Source organism: Mandrillus leucophaeus, unplaced genomic scaffold (assembly GCF_000951045.1).
Source record: "Mandrillus leucophaeus isolate KB7577 unplaced genomic scaffold, Mleu.le_1.0 Scaffold298, whole genome shotgun sequence".
NCBI classification, from domain to species: Eukaryota; Metazoa; Chordata; class Mammalia; order Primates; family Cercopithecidae; genus Mandrillus; species Mandrillus leucophaeus.
Window position 1 is genome coordinate 2,815,213 of NW_012103120.1, and position 21,871 is coordinate 2,837,083.

Genomic DNA, 21,871 nt, shown 5'->3' on the forward strand with positions numbered 1-21,871 from the left:
AAAAAAAAAAAAAAAAAAAAAGAATAAAGGAAGGTATTCATTTATGAAAATAAGTAGTTTTCCTGGAAGAGACCTTTAAAGCCAATCTCCTTGGAAATCGGAAGGTTTTTCCACTAAATACAATGTCTGTGCCAGGGTGATATTACTGCACGGAAGCACTGCTAATAGTTTACAAACTCTGGTCAAAATAGGAGTTGGAGGTTAAAACCTGAAGGTGTTTGCCACAACTGATAGAGTGTTCTTAGTAGCTGCCTACAGAATGCCACTTTTAAAATTTGGGCTAACTAGCTTAAATAAACATTTGTATTTACATTTTGTTTCCACTAATACACTTGGGAGAAAATGTTTCACTTAGATTTAAGTAACATGAAGGATAAGAAAATTCACATGGAAAACACTCTATTTTCCTGTAAAAAAAAGAAAACACTGCTTTTTTACTCAATTTTCAAATATAAGATCTCTTTCTAAATCTTTCTTAAGCCTTGTCACCTTAACACCCTCAATATTTAGAAATCAGTGAATATTTTTTAGTGGTACTGTGCACAAAGTATTGTACCACTGAATTCATCCAAATCATGCACTATTAATTGATATATTTTCTTAGTTCTTACCTTACTGAATTTAACTGGTTTAGGTCAACAGAACATGACCAAGGAAACACTCTCTTTAGAAATGGAACTTTGATCTTCTCAAGGTCATTACAAATGTTAGTTTTTAAAAAAACATAGAGCAAATAAAACGTGTTCATAAAATATTATATATCTTGCCAGAACCAAACAGGACACACTCAAACAGGTAAAATCTGCCTCTACCTGAACACTAATTCACTTCGAAAGTATCTCTGCAGTCTATACTTCAAACACAGAAGCTGCTATCACTTGTTATCAGATTGTAAACACAATGCTTACATTGTCAAAGAGTTCATTTTCTCTAAAATCTGATTTTGTCTTTTAAAGAAATGCTCATATAATACTAAGTTAAGTTTTATGCCAGATTTAAAGAGTTAAAGCTCAAAATATCTCAGAGCTGGAATTTTTGAAAGATGAAAAGAGAAACTAAATTGAGCAGGGTTAAGAAAAGTGTAGTACACATACACTCTTGTCTCTTTTAGTTTTGTACCACCCTGCTTATAACATAAGAAAAGAGATTCTTGGTGGATACAGAAAAAAGCAGGATTTTGAAGCAATATTTTTGTGTTTTGGAAATAGATGGTTTCATTCTTCAAAAGAATTAGTAGCTATATTTTATGCAGGGTTAAAAAAAGAACACTAGTTTCTCTTCTGAAATGTCTGTTGTAAATGGTAGGTAACTTAAATTCATTTTCATATAAACAATAACATTTCTAGATCATGTTCTAAATCTTTTGGAATTACAGAAAAGGCAACAGTACCAACTAAAAGATTCTTGAATTTTGGGCTACACTATGCCAACTACATAATATACCACTTTGTCTATAAGGGTAATTTATTTTTTAACTTACTGCTTCTGAACTGTCTTCTTTTTTTCACTTGAAGTAAAAAGTAGGAACGTGACTAAAGCATTTTGTATCACATAAATATTCTCCGGTGGATTTTTGTTCTATTTACAGAATTAGCTTTTATTTTTATGTTTTCCATCTCAAATTCAAATACATCCTGACTGAAGTAAACCCTTTCCAAACAATGTACCTTAACACCAATTGATGGTGAGGTTTCTCAGTGTCTGGCCAACATAAAAACCTATCTGTTGTATGCAGAAATGTTGCAAAGCGTCAAGCCACAAACTTACACTAGAGTTTTCTGGGATGACATTGAATTTGGGGTATCTACTTTTCTGTGCTATGCAGATGCAACAAAAATAATTTGTTCTTTGACTAAGAAAAAAACAGTAGCAAAACTTTTTTTTTTTTTTTTTTTTTTTTAATGTAGAAGAAATCGCTGCCTTCAGGGAAATGGAGTTGGGATGCTCCACTTCAAGCCTACACTGCAATGTTATGTTGGAAGGAGACACTCAAATTCTTAGCTGACATCCCAGATACTGTTGCCTACTCTGTGCCTACCTGTCTCTCTCAAGGAATGCTTTCCTTATGTCTAACAGGTAGAATATATTAGTGCTTGAAATAAACAATATATTTTCTTGTAAGAAAACTGTTCCCCTGCAATTGCTTCTCTGAGAGGAGGAATATACGATGATGGAAAAATGTGATTCATTTTATAAAAACACATTTATAAACAACTTTTTAGGAACATAGCTCTTTTGCTAAGGCAAGAACATCTGTATTTACAACACAGATCTTAAACACCTACATGTTTTTCTGTATAACAGAGCATGTTTCTCTTGGCTGACACAATGTTTTATCTTCATATTTGAACAAGAATTTATAAATAGGTCATTCTTGGTATCTTAGAAGAACATTTAGGCATTAGTTTTGTTTTAGGAAAAACAGTGAAGTGTACAGCATAAAGTATCCTGCTAGTCTTTTTACTTTTTCACATGTACACAAAGTTACCATCTGAAGTCTTCCTTAATTCAGTTTTCAGTTTCTCCTGGTCTTGTACTAGTTTTTTATTTTCTGCTTCCAAAACACATTCTTCATCTTTACCATGGCTTTTCAAAATCTATTGCAAAAGGGAGATATAGGAAGAATTAAGCTTAAATTGCAATAGCCAGACGTTCTTACAGAAAATGAGCTGAGTAGCCTATCTAAAATTACTGGTCTATAATTTATTCTTTGTCCTTTTCAGAATTTTATAGTTTTCTACAATGTACTTTTGCTAACAGAAACTTACTATTTGGCAAACACACAAAAAAGATTTCTTATTATGGCTGAAATCTCTAAAGTGAACATAAGAATTTAAAATAATATTCTCAAAAGTATTTAGGTAAATAATGTCAGTCTTTCTCCATCAATTAATGAGAAATGTAAATCTAAGGGGAAAAAAACAGATCTGAAGATGATATTAATTAGAAAACCATTATGTTCTGATTGTAGAGCGATCCACTCAGCCTATTTTTATACAGACAAATTTGTAAGAGAAGAATATGTCAGAGTGGAGATGGGTAAGTGGGAAATGATGGCCATTTCTACAGCTGGAAAATTCTAATTTTCACTGAATAGTTACCAAATTACTTTTATTCCATTAATCCTTTATAAAGCTCTTTGTATTTTAAAATTGATTCTGGTTTTAAAAATGTTAGTGTTTGCAGCTTATCTTTTCTAGGCAAGAACAATTAAGATCCAAATAGTAAAACAACTGATCAAAATAAAATTATCATGGAGTAAAAATTTCATAATCTGTATTGTGAACTGAAACTATAATTATCATCAGAACTAAGAAGCTGACTTAAAGAAATGACAAAGAATTTAAATTACCAACAAAGACAAAGTAAATGTTTGAAAAACCTAATATGTATACTGTTGTACGTCAGTAGACTAAATAAAGAGACAGAAACTTCTTTTTTTTTTTTTTTTTTTTTAAGAAACAGGGTCTCACTCTGTCACCCAGGCTGGAGTACAGTGGTGCAACCCATAGCCACTTCAGCCTTGACCTTCCGGGCTTAAGTGATCCTCCTATCTCAGCCTCCTGAGTAGCTGAGACTAGAGGCATGTGCCACCACAGCAGGCTAATTAAAAAAAAATTATATATAAACATATAAATATATATATTTTGTAGAGACAGAGATCTTGCTATATTGCCCAGGCTGGTCGTGAATTCCTGGCCTCAAGCAATCGTCTCACCTCAGCCTCCCAAAGCGCTGAGATGACAGGCATGAGCCACTGTACCTGGCCAGTGGCAGCAACTTGATACTGACAGGTTCTATTGTCAGGTAAAAAAGGAACACAGGATAATTTTAAACAGACTGACATAAGAGAGGAATTTCTACTGCAGGGTGATTCATTTTCTAATGTAAGCCCATATATTCAACAAAACACAAAGTTCTACTGAGCAATGACTACATGCAAATAGTTTACAATGCAAGGTGCTGTAAGAGATAAAAATGTAAGAGAAACATGGTCTCGACTTTCGAGTAACTTCAATCTAGTAGAAAGGATGAGACGAGCATAAAAACTGTAGCACAAGACCAAATACAGTACTACTGTGCTATATAGAGATTAGGCAGCTCAGAAGGAGGAATTAAAGCTCTAATGCATATATTATATAATCCCAAGGACTATTTTTTGGAGACAGGAGGACTGAAGTACATTCTGAAACTAAAGGAGCCTCATATCTTCTCAAATTAATAAAAAAAGGTTTTTTTTGTAAAGAGCAGCACAAGAAAAAAATTCTCCAAATCCCTTTTAATTTGTTGCCTACTTCAAGCTGAAAACAACTCCAGCTAATACTTCACTGAATTCAGTTCATAAAATCTCCAGTGATTACCCAAATTAGAAGAGAATCATTGAGTTGCAGGAATGTTTTCGCTGACTGCTTGAATTTTCATGCCATTGACTTGGAAAAGTTGGATTTGTGTTAGTCTTGTAAATAAGCTTTCACTACTGCACCTGTAAACTTGCCTAAATTTATGATGTGTAACTTGACGCTGGAGAAAGACCAAGAACCCTGAAATCTGAAATTTAATGACCACCAGCTACAACAACACAGGTGTTCACTGTCTCATCCAAATTATCCCACCTTGGTAAGTTACGTGGCTGGAAAAAAAAAATCAGAGCACAGTAAAGCTCTATCACGTTGAAGTAGCAAAATTAAAAGTAATTGGTTTTTCATAATTATTTCACTTCTTTAACTGAATATCAGAACAGAAAGGGGTCACAGGTACCACGTGGAAATTGTTCTATCGGATAACATAGGAGTTGAGGGCACAAAATAATGTGGTTATGAATGTGGATTCTAGAGTCAGGCTGCTTAGGTTCAAATTTTAGTTCTGTCACATATTAGCTGAATGATTTTTGCAAGTCACTTAACCTTTCTGTGCCTCCGTTTCCTCATCTATAAAATGCAGATAATAACAATACCAAATTCATGGGGCTTTTGTGAAAATTAACAGTTAAAAACCTTACTGTGAAGCACTTGAAGCAATACCTGGCACAATGTTAACTATTATTTATAGCTAAGGAACTTGGAGGCCCATTAACATAGGTGATTTGTGCTATGTCACACATTGGAACTAGCACCTAAGTCTCTTGGATGTCAGGGTAATGCAGTTTCCAATGGAAAATGTGTCTCTGATAGAGAATGATGAGGTATGGCTGGGCGTGGTGACTCTTGCCTATTAATCCCAGCACTTTTGGAGGCCAAGGTGGGAAGATTGTTTCAGGCCAAAAGTTTGAGATCAGTCTGGGAAGGAAGGGAAGGAAGGGAGGGAAGGAGAGGAAAGGGAGGAAAGGAAGAAAGGACATTACAAAGGGGGTGTCTTCACAAGCTTATCTTTCCTTAGCTTATTTTTCAAAACCTGCATGAAGCACCTTGAAATAGATGTCATCTTCTACATTCTCACTTATGGCCTTTATTGATCACTTTATTGGTCAATTAGTTATATTTTGGGCACTGACAACTGCTTTTATGTCCCGCTCACAGACTTTCTCCCCACTGTGTACTGGCTTTAGCCCAGCATATCTGTGCCGCCACTGATTGGGTCACAGCTATGCAGGAAGCAGTGAATCAGAATAGCATGGTACCAAAGGAGAAGAAAACAAACAAACAGAAAGAATAAATCATGCAGGGTCAAGGAATTGGTAATCATGACATAAGTTTCCTTGCATGGGTAAATGGTTCTGAAAACAATTCCAAGAGAAAAGTTGCAAAAGTATTTTGAGGAAGGTGCTTTTTTTTTTTTTTTTTTTTTTAAAAAAGGGCAAGACTAATTTAAGTGTATTAACTATAGTATGTATGGGAAAAATAACACTTTCCATTTTCTTAGAGCTAAGGAATAAGAGAAAAACAACTGAAGAGGAAAAAAAGCCGTGTTCTGATGGTTACAAATCATTACTCCAAAATGATGTGTATAATTTTAAATTAAGATATGTACATGATCAGTTGTTCCATAAATACAAGGCTATGTGCTTTCGAGTTTAGTTATCACGTATCAATCAAAGCTTTGATGACTGTGTTTTTATTTTTACCACTGTGAAATGAGATCAAAGGATAGAAAATAAAGGAATAACATTAAATATTTCGAATATTATGTGAAATTATCAATCTAGCATCAATGACGTTTCTCTGCTTTCTGTAAACCAATCATTTAAAAGAAAACTAAAATCTAGGCTTAAAAATACTTTAACTGAAGAAGAAATGGAAACGGAGTTATAAAGACTTTAGATTATAAAGTAAACTTAAGGGTAATGAAGGAATTAAAATTCATATTCCCAGAATACTATTTTTGCCTTAAATCACAGAAAATAGGTCCAATGGTATTAATCCACTATGGAGAAAAAGCAAATCCAAACAATAGTGAAAATATTAGTGGGAACAAGCATTTCTAAAGAATAGTAAAACTATTCTTGAAACAATCATTACATAAAATATTGTTAATTATGATCATTTTCTGCTTATACAATATAAAAATGCTCTTTTTGATGCTGAAAACAAATATATTAGATGCTGAAAACAAATATATTACTCCTGGGGAACACTAACAACATTTAATTTTTACAAAGAAAATTAAATACCCGTTTTAGTTTTTCATTTTCTTCCATAAATTTTTTGGCAGCCTTGTTAGTATTTTCGGCTTGAGTTTTAAGTACACCTTTGTTTGACAGTTCTTTCGCCAGTTGAGTAATAAGCGTAACCAGACGTCTCAACACTCTAAGAAAAAAAAAATCAGAATAACGTGTTACTGGCCAATCATCAGAAACTTATTTTAAAACAGTCATTGCCAAATTACTCCCCATTAGGTATAGGTGTGGTGGTGGCAGATAACGTTTAGGCAAAACCCATTATTTTTTTAAATTCAAGTCTTTTAGTAAAAACAGGACCATGTCTCATTCCTTGGAATCTTTGTTAGAAGATCAGCACTTAGAATACAGGTTCAGTGGTACTTATTTGTTTTCCTGTAGAAGGCTTTAGCTTGAAGGAGTAGAAACAGGAAAATTTCATCTAGTGTGGCAGGGCCAGGAAGAGAATTCTTTTTTTGGCCCAGTTCAAATTCTGCTATTTAAGGAACATTGTGTAAGGTCAATCAAGCTGAAGAACAGCTCGCTCACATCTGTTTATGGGTAACTGCCATTGTTAGAAGTAGTGACTACTATCTTCAATTATTCATTCAGCAGACATTCCTTTACTCAGGAACTGCTAAGTGTTGAGACACTCTGCTAGGCACTGCAGATGCAGCGGAAAACAGCAAAGTCCATGCCCTCGGGGGTTTAGCTCCTAGTTGGGTAAGCAAAAGTTTAAACAGTATTTAATTACAACCATGAATGACACTAGAAAATGAAGTATATATACATTCTTTGAGCATCTGTAAGAGAAGACCTACCTAGTTTGTGGGTAGTGATGGCCACAGAAGGCTTTGAGAAAGAGGCTAATGGATGAGTAAGAGTTAGCCAGGAAATGAGGAAAGAAAAGAGTGTTCTGGCAAAAGGAATAGGTTGTGTAAAGACCCTAAAATGGGAAAGAGTTAGGTACACCACAGAACTCAATCAATATTTGTTGCAAGATGGAATGAATGAATAAATGGTGAAAGTCAGTAAGGGTGGAATATATTGTACATGTCAGAGACATGCATGAGACAAGGCTCCACAGAGAGGCAGGGGCCTGATCATTCAGGGCCTTATGGACTTTGCAAACCTACAAGCTGCTAACTACTGTTTGTTATTTGGGTATATCATCTGAATTCTTTTACAAAGATGTTATAAAAAAATCTACAAGTAGGCTGGGTACAGTGACTTGTGCCTATAATTTCAGTACTTTGGGAGGCCAAGGTGGGAGGATCACTTGAGGCCAGGAGTTTGAGACCAGTCCAGCCAACATAGTGAGGCCCCATCTCTACAAAAAATTTAAAAATTAGCCCTACATGGTGGTGTGTACCTGTAGTCCTAGAAACGACAGGTTGAAGAGAGAGGATCACTTGAACCCAGGAGTTTAAAGTTACAGTGAGCTATGAAGGCACCACTGCACTGCAGCCTGGGCAACAGAGCAAAAGGCTGTCTCTCTTTAAAAAAAAAAAAAAAAAAAACCTACAGTAAAGGTGGACAAAACGAGAAAGAGAAGCATAAATCGTGTTTTTAAACTGTGCTTCTACTTTTTTTTTTTTTTTTTTTTACTTACAGCCAAAAAAATAGTGAAAATCCAGAAATGTAAAGATTTCTTTGAGACCTAAAAAGTTTCATCTGTGTGTGTTCATAGGCATCAGGTCTGCTGGTGGAGCTCCTCTCAATGGTATGAACTGAGGAATATTTCCTCACTTCTCTCACAGCATCTATTACAGAAGAAAATAAAAGATTACTTTTGGCTTTTAAGTATATAAACTTGTTAATAACGTTTTAGAATACCTGACCAAACTTTTAAATAACAGACTTTACGTAGAGGCGATCTTTTTGTCATTCCATCTCCAGTACACAGGAAGTTTTCATGCTCAAAGTAGGTGCTCTATAAATGGACACTAGTAGCAAATTTTGAATTACTATAGCATTTTTTAAATCATTAATCTAGTACTTAATATCATTTTATTGTTTCTCATCTCTAACTACACTGCAAACTATTATCCTTTACACTTTGTCTCTAAGATGACTAAAATTCAGCCTATTGACAATGACAGATGTCATATCCCACTACAGTCAATTCTAAGAGACTATCCCATTTCTCTTACTTTACTAGCATTTTATTACATATTATTACTTTAAATGATTGAGATCTTCAAAATATTTGGTTACAGTGAAATTTCCACTGGCACAGGTTTGCTAAAGTGGGATTTGATCTGTGGTGGCATACACTCCTCCCGACTAGTGGATGGCAGCTGCTACTGGAAATGTTCAAACAGCTGCTCCTTTGATGCTGAAGTTCTGGGAAGTCTCAGATGCCGGGAAACTACGTCTTTCAAGTGGAAAATAGAAAACAGCTTATAAGGGTCTACATTTAGTGCATTCTTAGTTCTTGGATTCTTGTATGTACTAGGGAAGGCATCTGCCTTAGATGTCTCAAAAGCCACTGGAAGTAAGAACAAGTTTGAATGCTCCCCTTTCATGTGACCAACAGAAGTCTTGGGTAAGAGTTATTGCCACACAAGGAGACTCCAGTTACAAAATTGGTGCCATTTTGACTACTATTTTATTTTTAGCAGCTTTATTGAGATAAAATTCACATGCCATAAAAATTTACCTCTTTAAAATGTGTAATTCAGTAGTTTTTAGTATATTCACAAAGTTGTGCAACCATTACCACTATCTAATTTCAGAACATTTCCATCACCCCACAAAGAAAATCTATACACATCCCTCAGCTCCTGGTCACCACCAATCTGCTTTCTGTCTCTACAGAACTACTTGTTTTAGACATTTCATATAAATTGAATCATACACTATCTGCTCTTTTGAGTCTGGCCTCCTTCACTTAGCATAATGTTTTCAAGGTTCATCTGCACTGTAGTATGTGTCAGTACTTCATTACTTTTATGGCTGAATAATATTCCATTGTATGAATGTGGTAACATTTGGTTTATCCATTCATTGGTTGATGGTATTGAGCTGTTTCCACTTTCTGGCTATTATGAATAATGCTGCTATGAACATTCATGTGCAAGTTTTATATCGACATATGTTTTAATTTCTCTTGGTATATACCTAAGAGATGAACTGCTGGGCCATATGGTAACTCTATGTTTAATTTTTGAGGAACTGTCAAACTGTATTCCAAAGCAGCTTTACTATTTTACATTCCCACAAGCAGTGTATGTTGCTTTCAATTTCTCCATATCCTCGGCAACACTTGTTATTATCTTTTTGATTATAGTCATCCTAGTGGGTGTGAAGTGGCATTTCTTTGTGGTTTTGATTGGCATTTCTCCGATGGCTAATGCTGTTGAACATCTTTTCATGTGCTTGTTGATCATTTGTGTATCATCTTTGGAAAAATATCTATTCAGACCCTTTACCCATTTTTAAATTGGATTATTTGCTTTATTTGTCTCCCAAATGTCTTTCGTAGAATTTTTTTCAAACTGAGAACTTTATAATGGATACTCATTACATATAGTTATGTTTCTGTAGTCTCTTGACACACAATACTTTTTTAAAAAGGTGCCAGGCCAACTGTTTTCTCGAAAGTTCTTACATTCTGGCTGGGTGTGGTGGCTCACACCTGTAATCCCAGCACTTTGGGTGGCAGAGACAGAAGGATAGCATGAGGCCAGGAGATTGACACCAGCACGGGCAACATGGCAAGACCCTGTCTCTTTTTTTAAATATTAAAAAATAAATAAATCAGCACAAAGAAAGTTCTCACATTCTGAATTTGTCTGAAGTGTAGTCCAACTTCTTTCTCTAACTCCTGTATTTTTAGAAAACTAGAACTCAGACTTGATTGGTTCTGCCAGGCCTCAGAAAGTAAAAATAAAATAAAACAAATACTTGATTGGACAAGGTTTAATACTTTTGCCAAGAATCCCTCATAGTTTATGCTGTGTAATGTTACTTTGTCTCATACTTTTTTGATGCTAAATTTGATTACTTAGTTAAGATGGTGTATTAGTAAGGGTTCTCCAAGGAAAAAGAACCAATAGAGGGGGTGTGTGTGTGTGTGTGTGTGTGTGTGTGTGTGTGTGTGTGTATGGGGAAGAGTGGTACAGGGGGCAGACAGAGAGAGAGAGCGAGCTTGAGATTTATTTTAAGGAACTGGCTCACATGCTTGTAGAGGCTTGTTAAGTTTAAAATCTGCAGGGTAGACTGGCAGTCTGGAGATTCAGGGAAGAAATACAGTTTGAGTCCAAAGGCAATCTGCTGGCAAAATTTCTTTTTGCTCAGAGGAGGTCAATCTTTGTTCTATTAAGGCTTTCAACTGATTAGATAAAGCCCACTAACCTGTTTTTATTTTCCCCTTTACTGTTGAAATCTGGTAGTGAGTCTCTCAATTTTGTTATTTGTAAAGATTTCTTGGCTGTTATGAGAGTTCTTTGCATGTCTGCATAAATTTTAGAAGCAACTGATCAACTGCTACAAAAATGCCTGTTGGGTTTCTGGGACTGTGTTAAGTCCACGGAATTTTGGAAGAACAAACATTTTAATAATATTGAGTATTCCAACTGATAAAAAATCCCCATTTGTTTTGATCTTCTTTAACTTCTCTCAGCAATGTTTTTGTACTTTTCTGTATAGAGCTGTTGTGCCTCTTTTATAAAGTTATTTCTAAGGTTTTTAGGCTTCTTGGTGTACTTAGAAAAGGAATTTTTAAAAATGTCATTTGCCTATTGTTTACTGCTTATAGTATAGAAATACAATTATTGATATACTGAATTTTTGTGCGCTGACCCACCTGTATTTTGTGACCCCACTATATTAATTTCTTTGACATAATAGCTTTATTATAGATACTTTAGGGTTATTTCTTTCTTTTTCTTTCTTTTTTTTTTCTGAGACAGGGTCTCACTTCGTCACCCAGGCTGGAGTGCAGTGGTGTGATCACGTCTCACTGCAGCCTCGACCTCTTGGGCTCAAGCAACTCTCCCACCTCAGCCTTCTGAATAGCTGGGACTATAAACATGAGCCACCATGCCTGGCTAATTTTTCTACTTCCCAGTATAAACGGGGTTTTGCCATGTTGCTCAGGCTGGTCTGGAACTCCTGAGCTTGAGCAATCTGCCCACCTCAGCCTCCCAAAGTGGTGGAATTACAGGAGTGAGCCACTGTGCCAGGCCAGGATTTTCTATATAAATAATTGTGTCATCTGCAAATAAGGATGTTTTACTTCTTTCTTTGCAATCTTTATGCCTTCTATTTCTTTCATGACTTATTATTATCCTGGCTAAGACATCTATTACTTAAATGAATAAACAGAGGGTGAATATCCTTGCCTTGTTTCCAATCTTATGGGGGAAGCCTTTGATATTTAAGTATGATGCTAGCTTGAGGATTTTAGTAGATCTTCATCAGAATGAGAAAGTTTCCTTCTAAACCCTAATCTGCTAACCTTTTTTAAAAAACTGAGTGAATATTATTTTTTTCACTGTCACTATTCAATATAATGAGTAGATATTATTAAGGTGGAAACTAAAATCACTGATTTTAAACCTTTTTAAAAAATAAATATTTAAACTTACAATTTTTCCTTTAAGCAGTGCTTTAATGGCATCTTACAAACTTTAATATATTGTATTTTCATTATTGTTCAGTTAAGATATTTTCTAATTTCCTTTGTGAGTTCTTTGACCCAAGGATTACTAACAAGTGTTGTTTAATTTTTCAAACATGTATAGGTTTTCCAGATTTCTGTTACTGATTTCTATTTTCATACTCTGTAGGGGCTGGGCACAGTGGCTCTCATCTGTAATACCAGCATTTTGAGAACAGGAGGATCACTTGAGGCCAGGAGTTTGAGACCAGCCTGGGCAACAAAGCAAAAGTCTGTCTCTATAAAACAACAAAAACAAAACCCCCATACTCTATATGATTCCAATCCTTGGTAGGATTTCAATCCTTTGTATTTACTGAGACTTGTTTTATGGCCCAGAATATAGTGTATCTTGGTGAACAGAGTTTAGTATATTCATGTGCCCTTGCAAAGATTATGTATAGCAGGGGTCCCCAACCCCCAGAGCCATGCACCTGTACTGCTCCATGGCCTGTCAGGAACTGGGCTGCACAGCAGGAAGTGATTGGCAGGCCAGTGAGCAAAGCTTCATCTGTATTTACAGCCACTCCTTATCTCTCACATTACTGCCCGAGCTATCAGATCAGTGGTGGCATTAGATTCTCATAGGAGTGCAAGCCCTACTGTGAACTGCGCATGTAAGGAATCTAGGTTGCACGCTCCTTATGAAAATCTAATGCCTGATGATCTGCCACCATCTCCCATCATCCCCAGAAAAGAATGTCCAGTTGCAGGAAACAACCTCAGGGCTCCCAGTGATTCTACATTATGGTGAGTTGCATAATTATTTCATTATATATTACAATGTAATATTAATAGAAATGAAGTGCATAACAAATTTAATGTGCTTGAATCATCCTGAAACCATCCCCTGCTCCTGCATATGGAAAACCTGTAAGCTGGTCCCTGGTGCCAAAAAGGCTGGGGACTGCTGATGTACAGTTTACAGCTGTTTGGAGAGGTTTGATTTTTATCCTTTTTTAGCATAAGTCTGTTTTGCTTTAGGTCTTAGTTATAGTAAATTTCTAGTTCCTGGGATATAGTCTCTATTCCTAAGGAGCAGCCCTTCTGTGATTTTAGTGGAAAGGTTCAAGGTCTTTACCAAGCCCCTCTAACGTGATGAGGCTCATACTCCAAACTGTCTCTCCTTGGTGGCCAGCAGCCAAAATTTCTTCTCAGCCTTGCTGCTTTCCACTGGCTGTTCCTTTTCCATTGAGCTCCTTGGAATCTTTTCTATACATTCATGGTTCAAGAGTCAACCAAGAATTTGAGAAGAGTTTACATGTGGATTCTGGGGTTCCCTTTTTGGGTTCTCTCCTTTCTTAGACACCCCTTTTATTTTCTAATCTATCTGACCTCTGTCAGTAAGAGTGTCTTTTTGTTTTGAGTTCTATACAGTTGTCTATGCCACATGACTGGAAAACGGTTGGAAGAAAGGCTATATAAATGTGATCACACCCAGTATGATTCCCTTCTTTTAAGGGTTGACTTCCCTCTAGTTTCTGCCTGCTTTTGGTTGCTCTACCAGGCCTTCAAATACCTTTTTTTGTATTTTATTGAGGGTTCATAATTTTTAACAAAGGATAAATAGTCTAATACAATCCGTTTTGCTATGACCAAAGCCAGACTCCTATGTCTTTAACAAAATTATGTTTTAACTTATTGAGGTGAAATTCATATCACATAAAAGTAAACACTTTAAAGTGAGCAATTCAGTTGTGCTTAGTATATTCACAATGCTGTGCAACTATCACCTCTGTCTAGTTCCACATTTCCATACTCCAAAATAAAACCCAAATAAATCACCCTAAAACTTAAAAAATTCTTAATTTTTGACTTTATATTTGTATGCCATATCTATTCCTGAAAGTCTTAGTTTCCAATACCATGAACATACTTATTTGCTTGATGCTACACTATACATAAAACAGCTTTTAAATTACCAACAACAAAACTATTATAAAGTTTCAGATTTCATTGTAATCCTCTTGGTTCTTAAAATGTACCCTACCAGGGAGGTAAAAAGTTAAGAGTACTATGTTCAAGAGTAATTATTTTCTCTGTGTTGTATATATCAATCTGATATACTATTCAGTTCATTTGTTCTGACTTATTTTCACTTCTAGAGCTTGCTTTTTTCTAGCTCTGTAAAATTTGAAGTTTTCTTTCTTTAAATTCTAGAATAGCTTAAGAAGCAGTAGTAATATCTGTTTTCTGAAAGCAGTAGGGTTTCTTATAAAACTATCTGGTTTTTTGCTTTTTTTTTGAAATAGGGGTCCTTTTTGATAACTTTCTATAATTTTTCTATATAAATTAGTCAGCTTAAATTTTCTATATCTATTGGTGTTCATTTGGTAAATTATACTTTTCTACAAAATTATACATTTTATCTAGGTTTTCCAATTTATTTGCATAGTTATATAAAGTAGTCACTTAAATGATCTTTAGAAAATTTCCTGTATCTTAATGGCTATTTCCCCTTTGTCATTTCTCAGATTGCCTCAATAATGTAGTAAGATGCCAACCTCTACAAAAAAACCAATAAACAAAGATAATATATATTTACAACTTATTTTGAGTAGGCAGATAGTGAGTACACGAAGGATCGTTACGCTTCTTTGTGATGCATCATCCTTGGTAATTAAATGGGACTAATACTCCTGGATCCACTATGCAGAAAAGCTGAAGATTAACCAATAATATTAAAAAGGTTTATTAATGTAAATGGTCATGTAAACCTACCTGTAGAATATATCACCTGTATACTAACAAGGTAACTATGTCTGAAAGATGGAATAGAGTCAACAATAAGGGAAGGACGTGACATATAGTCAATTTTCTATAAACCATCTGAAGATGATCCAATTTTACATCAGTTGTGGAAATTTTCAAATTCCTGGGATGCATTTCTGCTAACACTGAACATATTCTTGAAATTCCCACTTCCATTCTGTCTCTTACCAGCAACTAAAATACACACACATGCACACACACTTGTATGCACACACTCAGTTAGTGTTGGCTCTAAGACTATAAATACTTCTTAATAGCTGCCTTATTTGGCTGGGTGTAGTGGCTCATGTCTGTAATCCCAGCACTTTGGGAGGCCAAGGTAGGTGGATGGCTTTGAGCTTAGGAGTTTGGGACCAGCCTGGGCAACATGACAAAACCCTGTCTCCACAAAAAACCCCAAAAATTAGCCAGGGGTTGGTGGCTCTCCCCTATAGTCCCAGCTACTTGGGAGGCTGCAGCTGGAGAATTACTGGAGCCCCGGAAGTGGAGGTTGCAGTGAGCCGAGATCACACCACTGCATTTCAGCCTGGGTGACAGAGTGAGACCCCCATCTCAAAAAATAAATAAATAAATAAATAAATACATACATACATATAAAAAGAAAATGTATAAAAAATAGTTACCTTACTTAGAGAGATAACCAAGAAAAAGGAAATAAATTTCAAAGTAAAATATAAATTAAGCACGAGTAATCCACTGGTTTTGCATTATTTACATCATTGCTGTGCAATGGAACATCAGAGTCTGCACTTTACATATGTTACTGCATTTAAATCTTAAAACATGAAAGTAGGTGTCATTACTCCATTTTGGATGGAGACCTAGAGGATAAGCACCTATCTGGCTGTCTGAACTATCCATGATGTCCTTGTTCTCTGGGAATTAATTACCCTGTTTACTCAAAGATGCAGGCTTCAGCCAGCAGTCATGATTCTCCCTGGTGACTCTCCTGGTTATAGGAGATGAGGAGTAGATACCTGGTGCTAGCTGGTCCAATTTTTTTCCTTTGATTTGGAATTGGGATTCAGAGACGATGAATTAATCCTTGCATATGTCTGGAATGGTAACACCTGGCAGCTGTGCTGCACCCATTTACTGCCTTGGCGATAGACAGAATATCAGAGTCCATAATAAAAAAGAATGAAGTATATATAGGGAAAACATATGGCCAAGAAAAGGACACTTCAGTTCCAAGTACTAATCCTTCCCTGGAATTTGGCTTCCTTCCTTCCTTGGGCTACTCTGCAACAATCCCAAATTTTATTACAAATTTTTCCTTTTTTGGTCAAGTGAGTTCAAGTTGATTTCTCTTTTTCTGAGACGGAGTTTCACTCTTGTTGCCCAGGCTGGAGTGCAATGGCGCAATCTCGGCTCACTGCAACCTCTGCCTCTCGGGTTCAAACAATTCTCCTGCCTCAGTCTCCTGAGTAGCTGGGATTACAGGCATGCGCCCCCATGTCCGGCTAACTTTTGTATTTTTGGTAGAGATGGGGTTTCACCACATTGGCCAAGCTGGTCTGGAATTCCCGACCTCAGGTTGATGTGCCCGCCTTGGTCTTCTGAAGTGCTGGGATTACAGAGGCGAGCCACCGTGCCCAGCCAAGTTTGTTTCTAATGTAACCAAAAGAACTTACACTACAACTCTCCTCCCTTACATAAGTGACAGTTTTCAGTACAAATTTTTGTGATAATTTTAGAGTTAGAAGATCACAAAATTAGGAGCTGCAGAGATTATTTCCATCTCTCCCTTCATTTCACAAGATGAATAAATCAAACCCAGAAAAATAAAAGCCATTTCAAAGGTCATTTAGTTAGCTGGTGGCAGAACTGGAATTGGTTTTCCTTATTGTTCTTTGCTGATTTGTTGTGACTAGTTATATGGCTAGAGATTCAATCCATAACATTAATAATGTACCACGAGACAAATATTTACATTTTGAAAAGAGGCACAAACCATTCATACCTTTCTGTTTTTGACAATACCATCCCTTCTCATGCCAGATGTTCTTAGTTTTATAAAGAGGATTCTATTTGAGAGGGTGGTGGTTTGGAACATAGAAGACATTTTCTCACAAAACAGTGTCAAAGATGGCGGTTAGGGGCCCAAGTTTGCCTCTCTAAATCCTATTTCACCAACAACACAACAACTCTGAGGGAATTCTGAGGGAAAACATACTCTGTGCAAGAAGGGGCATTTCAAGAAGTAGCTGGGTAATCTTAGACAAGTCACTTAATCTCTCTGAGCTCAGTAACAACAACTAGAAAAACATGGTGATAATTAAGACTCATGGAACTTCTGGTTTGACAAGAACCTAAAGGTCTACTTTTAATTTTTAAAATATAGTTATCATGAAAATTTAAAACATGCTGAAAAACGAGTATAGACGTTATATAAACAAATGGGCATGGTCATTTCCCAATAAAACTTTATTTACAAAAATAGGCATTTGGCCCACAGGCTGTATAGGTTGCTGACCCTGTTATGTAACAATGCTGTTATCACAACTAAAGTTAACAAAAATTCCCTAATATTATACAATCACTCCATATTCCAATTTTTGCAGTAGTCCCCAAATCTATGTTGCAGTTTTTTTTTTTTTTTTTTTTTTTTAAATGAAGGGTCTTGCTCTATTGCTCAGGCTGGAGTGCAATAGCTCACTGCAACCTTGAACTTCTGGGCTCAAGCAATCTTCCAGTCTCTCAGCCTCCAGAGTAGCTGGGACTACAAGTGCACATCACCACACCCGGCTAATTTTTACATTTTTTGTAAAGATAAGGTTTTGCTATGTTGCCCAGGCTAGTCTCAAACTCCTGAACTCGGGCAATCCTCCCGCCTTGGCCTCTCAAAGTGCTAGGATTACAGGTATGAGCCACCGCGCCCAGCCATGTTTATTTTTTAATCCAGTCCAAATCCACACCCTGCATCTAAGACGTCCTTGGAGAGCCTAACGATTCTATTCTTTTATTTGCCTTTCTAACAGCTAAGCTCCTGGGTGCCTAGGACATCACAGTAACAAAGGAGAGACAACACCATGAAAAATAAAGTCTGGTGACTCTGAACAGCAAGGTATGCATAAATATACAGCATTTAAATCTTAAAATAACCTAAAAGGAGTTAAGAATCACAGTGCTCGGTTGAAACTTAAGTTTGAACATATAGAATGGTAGGATCTATCAACTGTGTATCAATATACCAGTATCCACTCTATGTAGTATCAATATACTATATAAAGTCAACTGTACACAAATTGTAACATCAACTCTATTAATTAAAAAGAAATTCATTTAACAAACAATAGAGTTATATTTATTCAAAGAAGGAATCTAGTACTTACCCAGAAATAGAACAATCAATAGGATGATAATGGTAAGGAAAGCCTTATTCCAAAAAGTTGCAATTTTACCCCAGACATTAAATGAAAAAATCTTCTGCCATCTGTAAAGCAATACAATTATATCAGGTATAAAAAAACTAAAAGTTCTGAAATACTTTCTAAATACTGAAGTAACATTTTTGTAATTGTGTAGCAAGTAAAAAGAATTACAGAAATTTAATTTTAAAATTTATTAATTCTGACAAGACAGAATATCTCATGAATTAAAAAACAACTCTTTCAAATTTAATAATAATCTGATATCTGATTATCCTCTGTCTGGTGGCTTAAATATTCTAAAAGTAAACCACACATGAGCAAAACCTTAAAAAGGAATTCTTGCAGTAGTAAAATATTATATTGTTGATAGAAGCTATTACTCTGTATCTTTTTCATGGTCAGAGCAATCACTTAGAAATAACAAAGATATATTGTTCTAACAATTGGCAACATTTCAGGAGTGGGGTCTAACTCTACACACTGATTTTTATATAGTACACTTTTAACATATCCTCCAAGTAAAAGTTTCTCTACTTTAACAATGAGGGAATTATAAAAATTACCCAGGTATTATATACATAAATTGAAAAAATCTTAATTATGTAACAATAATTTTCACACACACACTATATATATATAAAAAGCCATGTAATTACTACAGATAAAGATGTGAACATAGAGGAAATGAGACGGGGAAGTAGTCTAGATGGATTGAACAGTATAAGCAAAGACAGTGGTAAGAAAGCATGGGTTGTAAATGGCAGAGTGACAAAATAATCCATCATGCAATTGTACATGGGCAATTTAAATGAGTAACACTTTAGTCGAAAGGAGGCAGAAAAATGTAGTAAGCACTTACGCTTCAAGTACTTACAACTTGAAAAAAAAAGTTTCACTTTAAGATTAGGACAAATTTAAGATTTAAGATTAGGACAACTTTACTTGAAATTGGTGGGGTGAGGGAGATTCATACAGATGAACCGGTTCCTTTTGTCTCTGCTTCCAATTCCAAGCATTTTATATAGCCAATATTTAAATTATGCAATATAAAATTTTATATTTTTAAGATAACATAAGTGGTAATATCTTGATCTAGGTCCAAATGGAAATTTATTTATTTATTCAAGGTCTGGTGTGGTGTAAAAGGGAACATAAGAGACCTCCCATAGGGAACAACTAGCATTTGAGCACCTTATCAGAGTTACAACACATTATGTTCTCACTATATTACGGTTCTAAGTATTTTTACATGTTTTATCTCATTTAATTACAACAACTACCATATGAGTTAGACACTAGTACTATCTCCATTTTACAGATGGGGAAACAGATCAGAGAGGATCAAGAGCATGCCCAAGGTTAGTATCATGCAGTTATAGGTGACCTGATTTCTGAGCATGTGCCTTTAACCACTGGGTTATGTAAGAAAATAATAGAGACTAAACGATGAAATATTTTCTTAAAGATTATGGTGATACACATATAAAAGATAAAAACATGTGGATAAACACATAGTTAGGGCACATTATAAATGATCTGCGTGCATACATACCGTATTTTCTTTATATTTGTACATGAGAATACATTTATATATCATGTGCAAATATACACACATCTATCTAACAGCCAATTGATCAGGATGGGTAAAATTTTTATTTGGCAGGAAGAAAAATATTGATCCATAACTTACAGATCACTCTGATGGAGAAAAGATCAACTTACATTTTTTTCTTCTTTGCAAACCCTTAAGTCTTATCTATAAATTAGATGTTTACACACAAGATCTTTCTCTTGAATATATAGGATTCTATCATTGCAAATACTACTAAAAAGCAAAACAGGGTGTTACTGAGTTTGAAACAAAACCTACAGGATGAGAGGCAGCATGATGGAGTAGAAAGAACACTGGACTAAGAGCCAGATTTTTACCTAGAACCTGTCACTTACCAGCTAGGTAACCTTAGGCTACTTGCCCTCCTGGGTTGCAGTATGCGATCTATAGAACATGGGTGGGATGGATCAAATAAGATCAAAGACCCTACAGGATGATTCAATTTTTTTTCTTTAGTAAGAAACAACGTACTGAGCTTAGCTTAGCTGATAGAGAAGGACAGAAGAGAGCAGAAATCCAGGCAGGTAAGGAGCAAGTTAGGAGTTGTGAAAGACTATTTGGACGCTGAGCTAAGGTAAAACTTCTTGAAGTTTCTCCCAGTCCTCCTGGGATTTTACTACACTTTAGTGAGTTATCTCTAGGATCTCATTTACGAAAGATTTTCTTTTATGCCAGGAATATGAACAAATGTCTTGCAACATTTTTATCACGTGTGCATTTCCCCATTCATACTATCAAATTTCTGGATCTAAAACTAAACGACTAAAAAGTAGATTATTTCAAGGGTAAAATGAGCCAGTGCTTCGCTTGAAACACTGTACTTGGTTCTTAAAGACCTTAGATCCGTCACTAAAGAACTAAAGCTAATACATGGTTGTGATACTTTTTACATTCAGCACTTTTAATAGACATTCGTTAATTTTATGTGAAACCAAAAGTAGTAAAATTGTCATTAAACATTAATGAAACTATTTATCGGTTACATAGACCAAAACTAAGAATAATTTATTGGCTTTGGTTTCTAAATTGCTGTTTCAGTGCCTCAATGAAACACTTTTTCACCTATGCTGTACTGTAAACATGATTTATCCACTTACATTTATTTAGTTCATGGCTCCAATTCAGGGCAATAAAACAAAGGTAAAACCTGAGACAAGGCAGGGCAGGTGTTAAAAGTATAACTGTTGCTTTATTATATCTGTAATCAACAGAATCAAAAGCATAGGCCCCTTTCCTTTTAGAAGGGAAGAAAAAGTTATTTCACCTGTACACGTAACAGAGTTTTATATAAAATGTTATTTTAATATTGGCATTATATACTATCTAATTCGTTAGGTGTGTGTATTTTCAAAGACTTTCTAAACTTTTTAATGCTCAGAAAACTTTTTTCATTTTACATTAGGAGCGATCCAATATTTATTATAGTTAACGATTTGAAGATTTCCTACCTCTGAGGAGGAATAAAAGGTAGGCAGAAGATTAAAATGAGTCCTATTTCGGCATAAAGAAAGGTTGCCACTGCCGCCCACTGGAGTGTCATTTTTTTTTCTTCACACCTAAATGGAGAAACGCTTATTTTTATCCTGCTTCCTTTCAAACAAAACCGTTCAATGCCCCGAGGCGCAGCGTTTTTGTCCGGGGGAAGGACCGTGTCCCACCTTCCCGCACCTGGGGGGCCGGCACGGACCCCGGTCAGGAAGGGGGAAAGGGTGGCCCGGGAAGCGGGTGGCTACCTCCCTGGGAGTCGTGGGACCTGGCGAGGCGGCCCGCTGGCCACTGCCTTTTCCGCCAGCTTCGCGGCGACAGAAGCCCAACGCCACCCTCCACCAACGCCCGGCTTCCCGGCCCTCCCGCTC

At 35.9% G+C, this 21,871-nt stretch overlaps 1 protein-coding gene across 3 annotated transcripts in view; it reads right to left on the reverse strand.

Annotated features, from left to right (window-relative positions):
- BCAP29 (B-cell receptor-associated protein 29) overlaps nt 1-21,867 on the reverse strand; it is a 41,493-nt gene extending 19,626 nt beyond the window's left edge. For all 3 annotated transcript variants that reach the window (XM_011986371.1, XM_011986372.1, XM_011986373.1), the window contains exons 1-5: nt 21,464-21,867; nt 18,365-18,465; nt 8,205-8,355; nt 6,608-6,743; nt 2,489-2,597 (exon numbers count right to left, since the gene is read on the reverse strand). In XM_011986371.1, the coding sequence (XP_011841761.1) occupies nt 2,489-2,597; nt 6,608-6,743; nt 8,205-8,355; nt 18,365-18,465; nt 21,464-21,555 (589 nt within the window). In that variant the 5' untranslated portion in view covers nt 21,556-21,867. The remainder of the gene's footprint in view (nt 1-2,488; nt 2,598-6,607; nt 6,744-8,204; nt 8,356-18,364; nt 18,466-21,463) is intronic.
- Between the last annotated feature and the right edge of the window lie 4 nt (nt 21,868-21,871).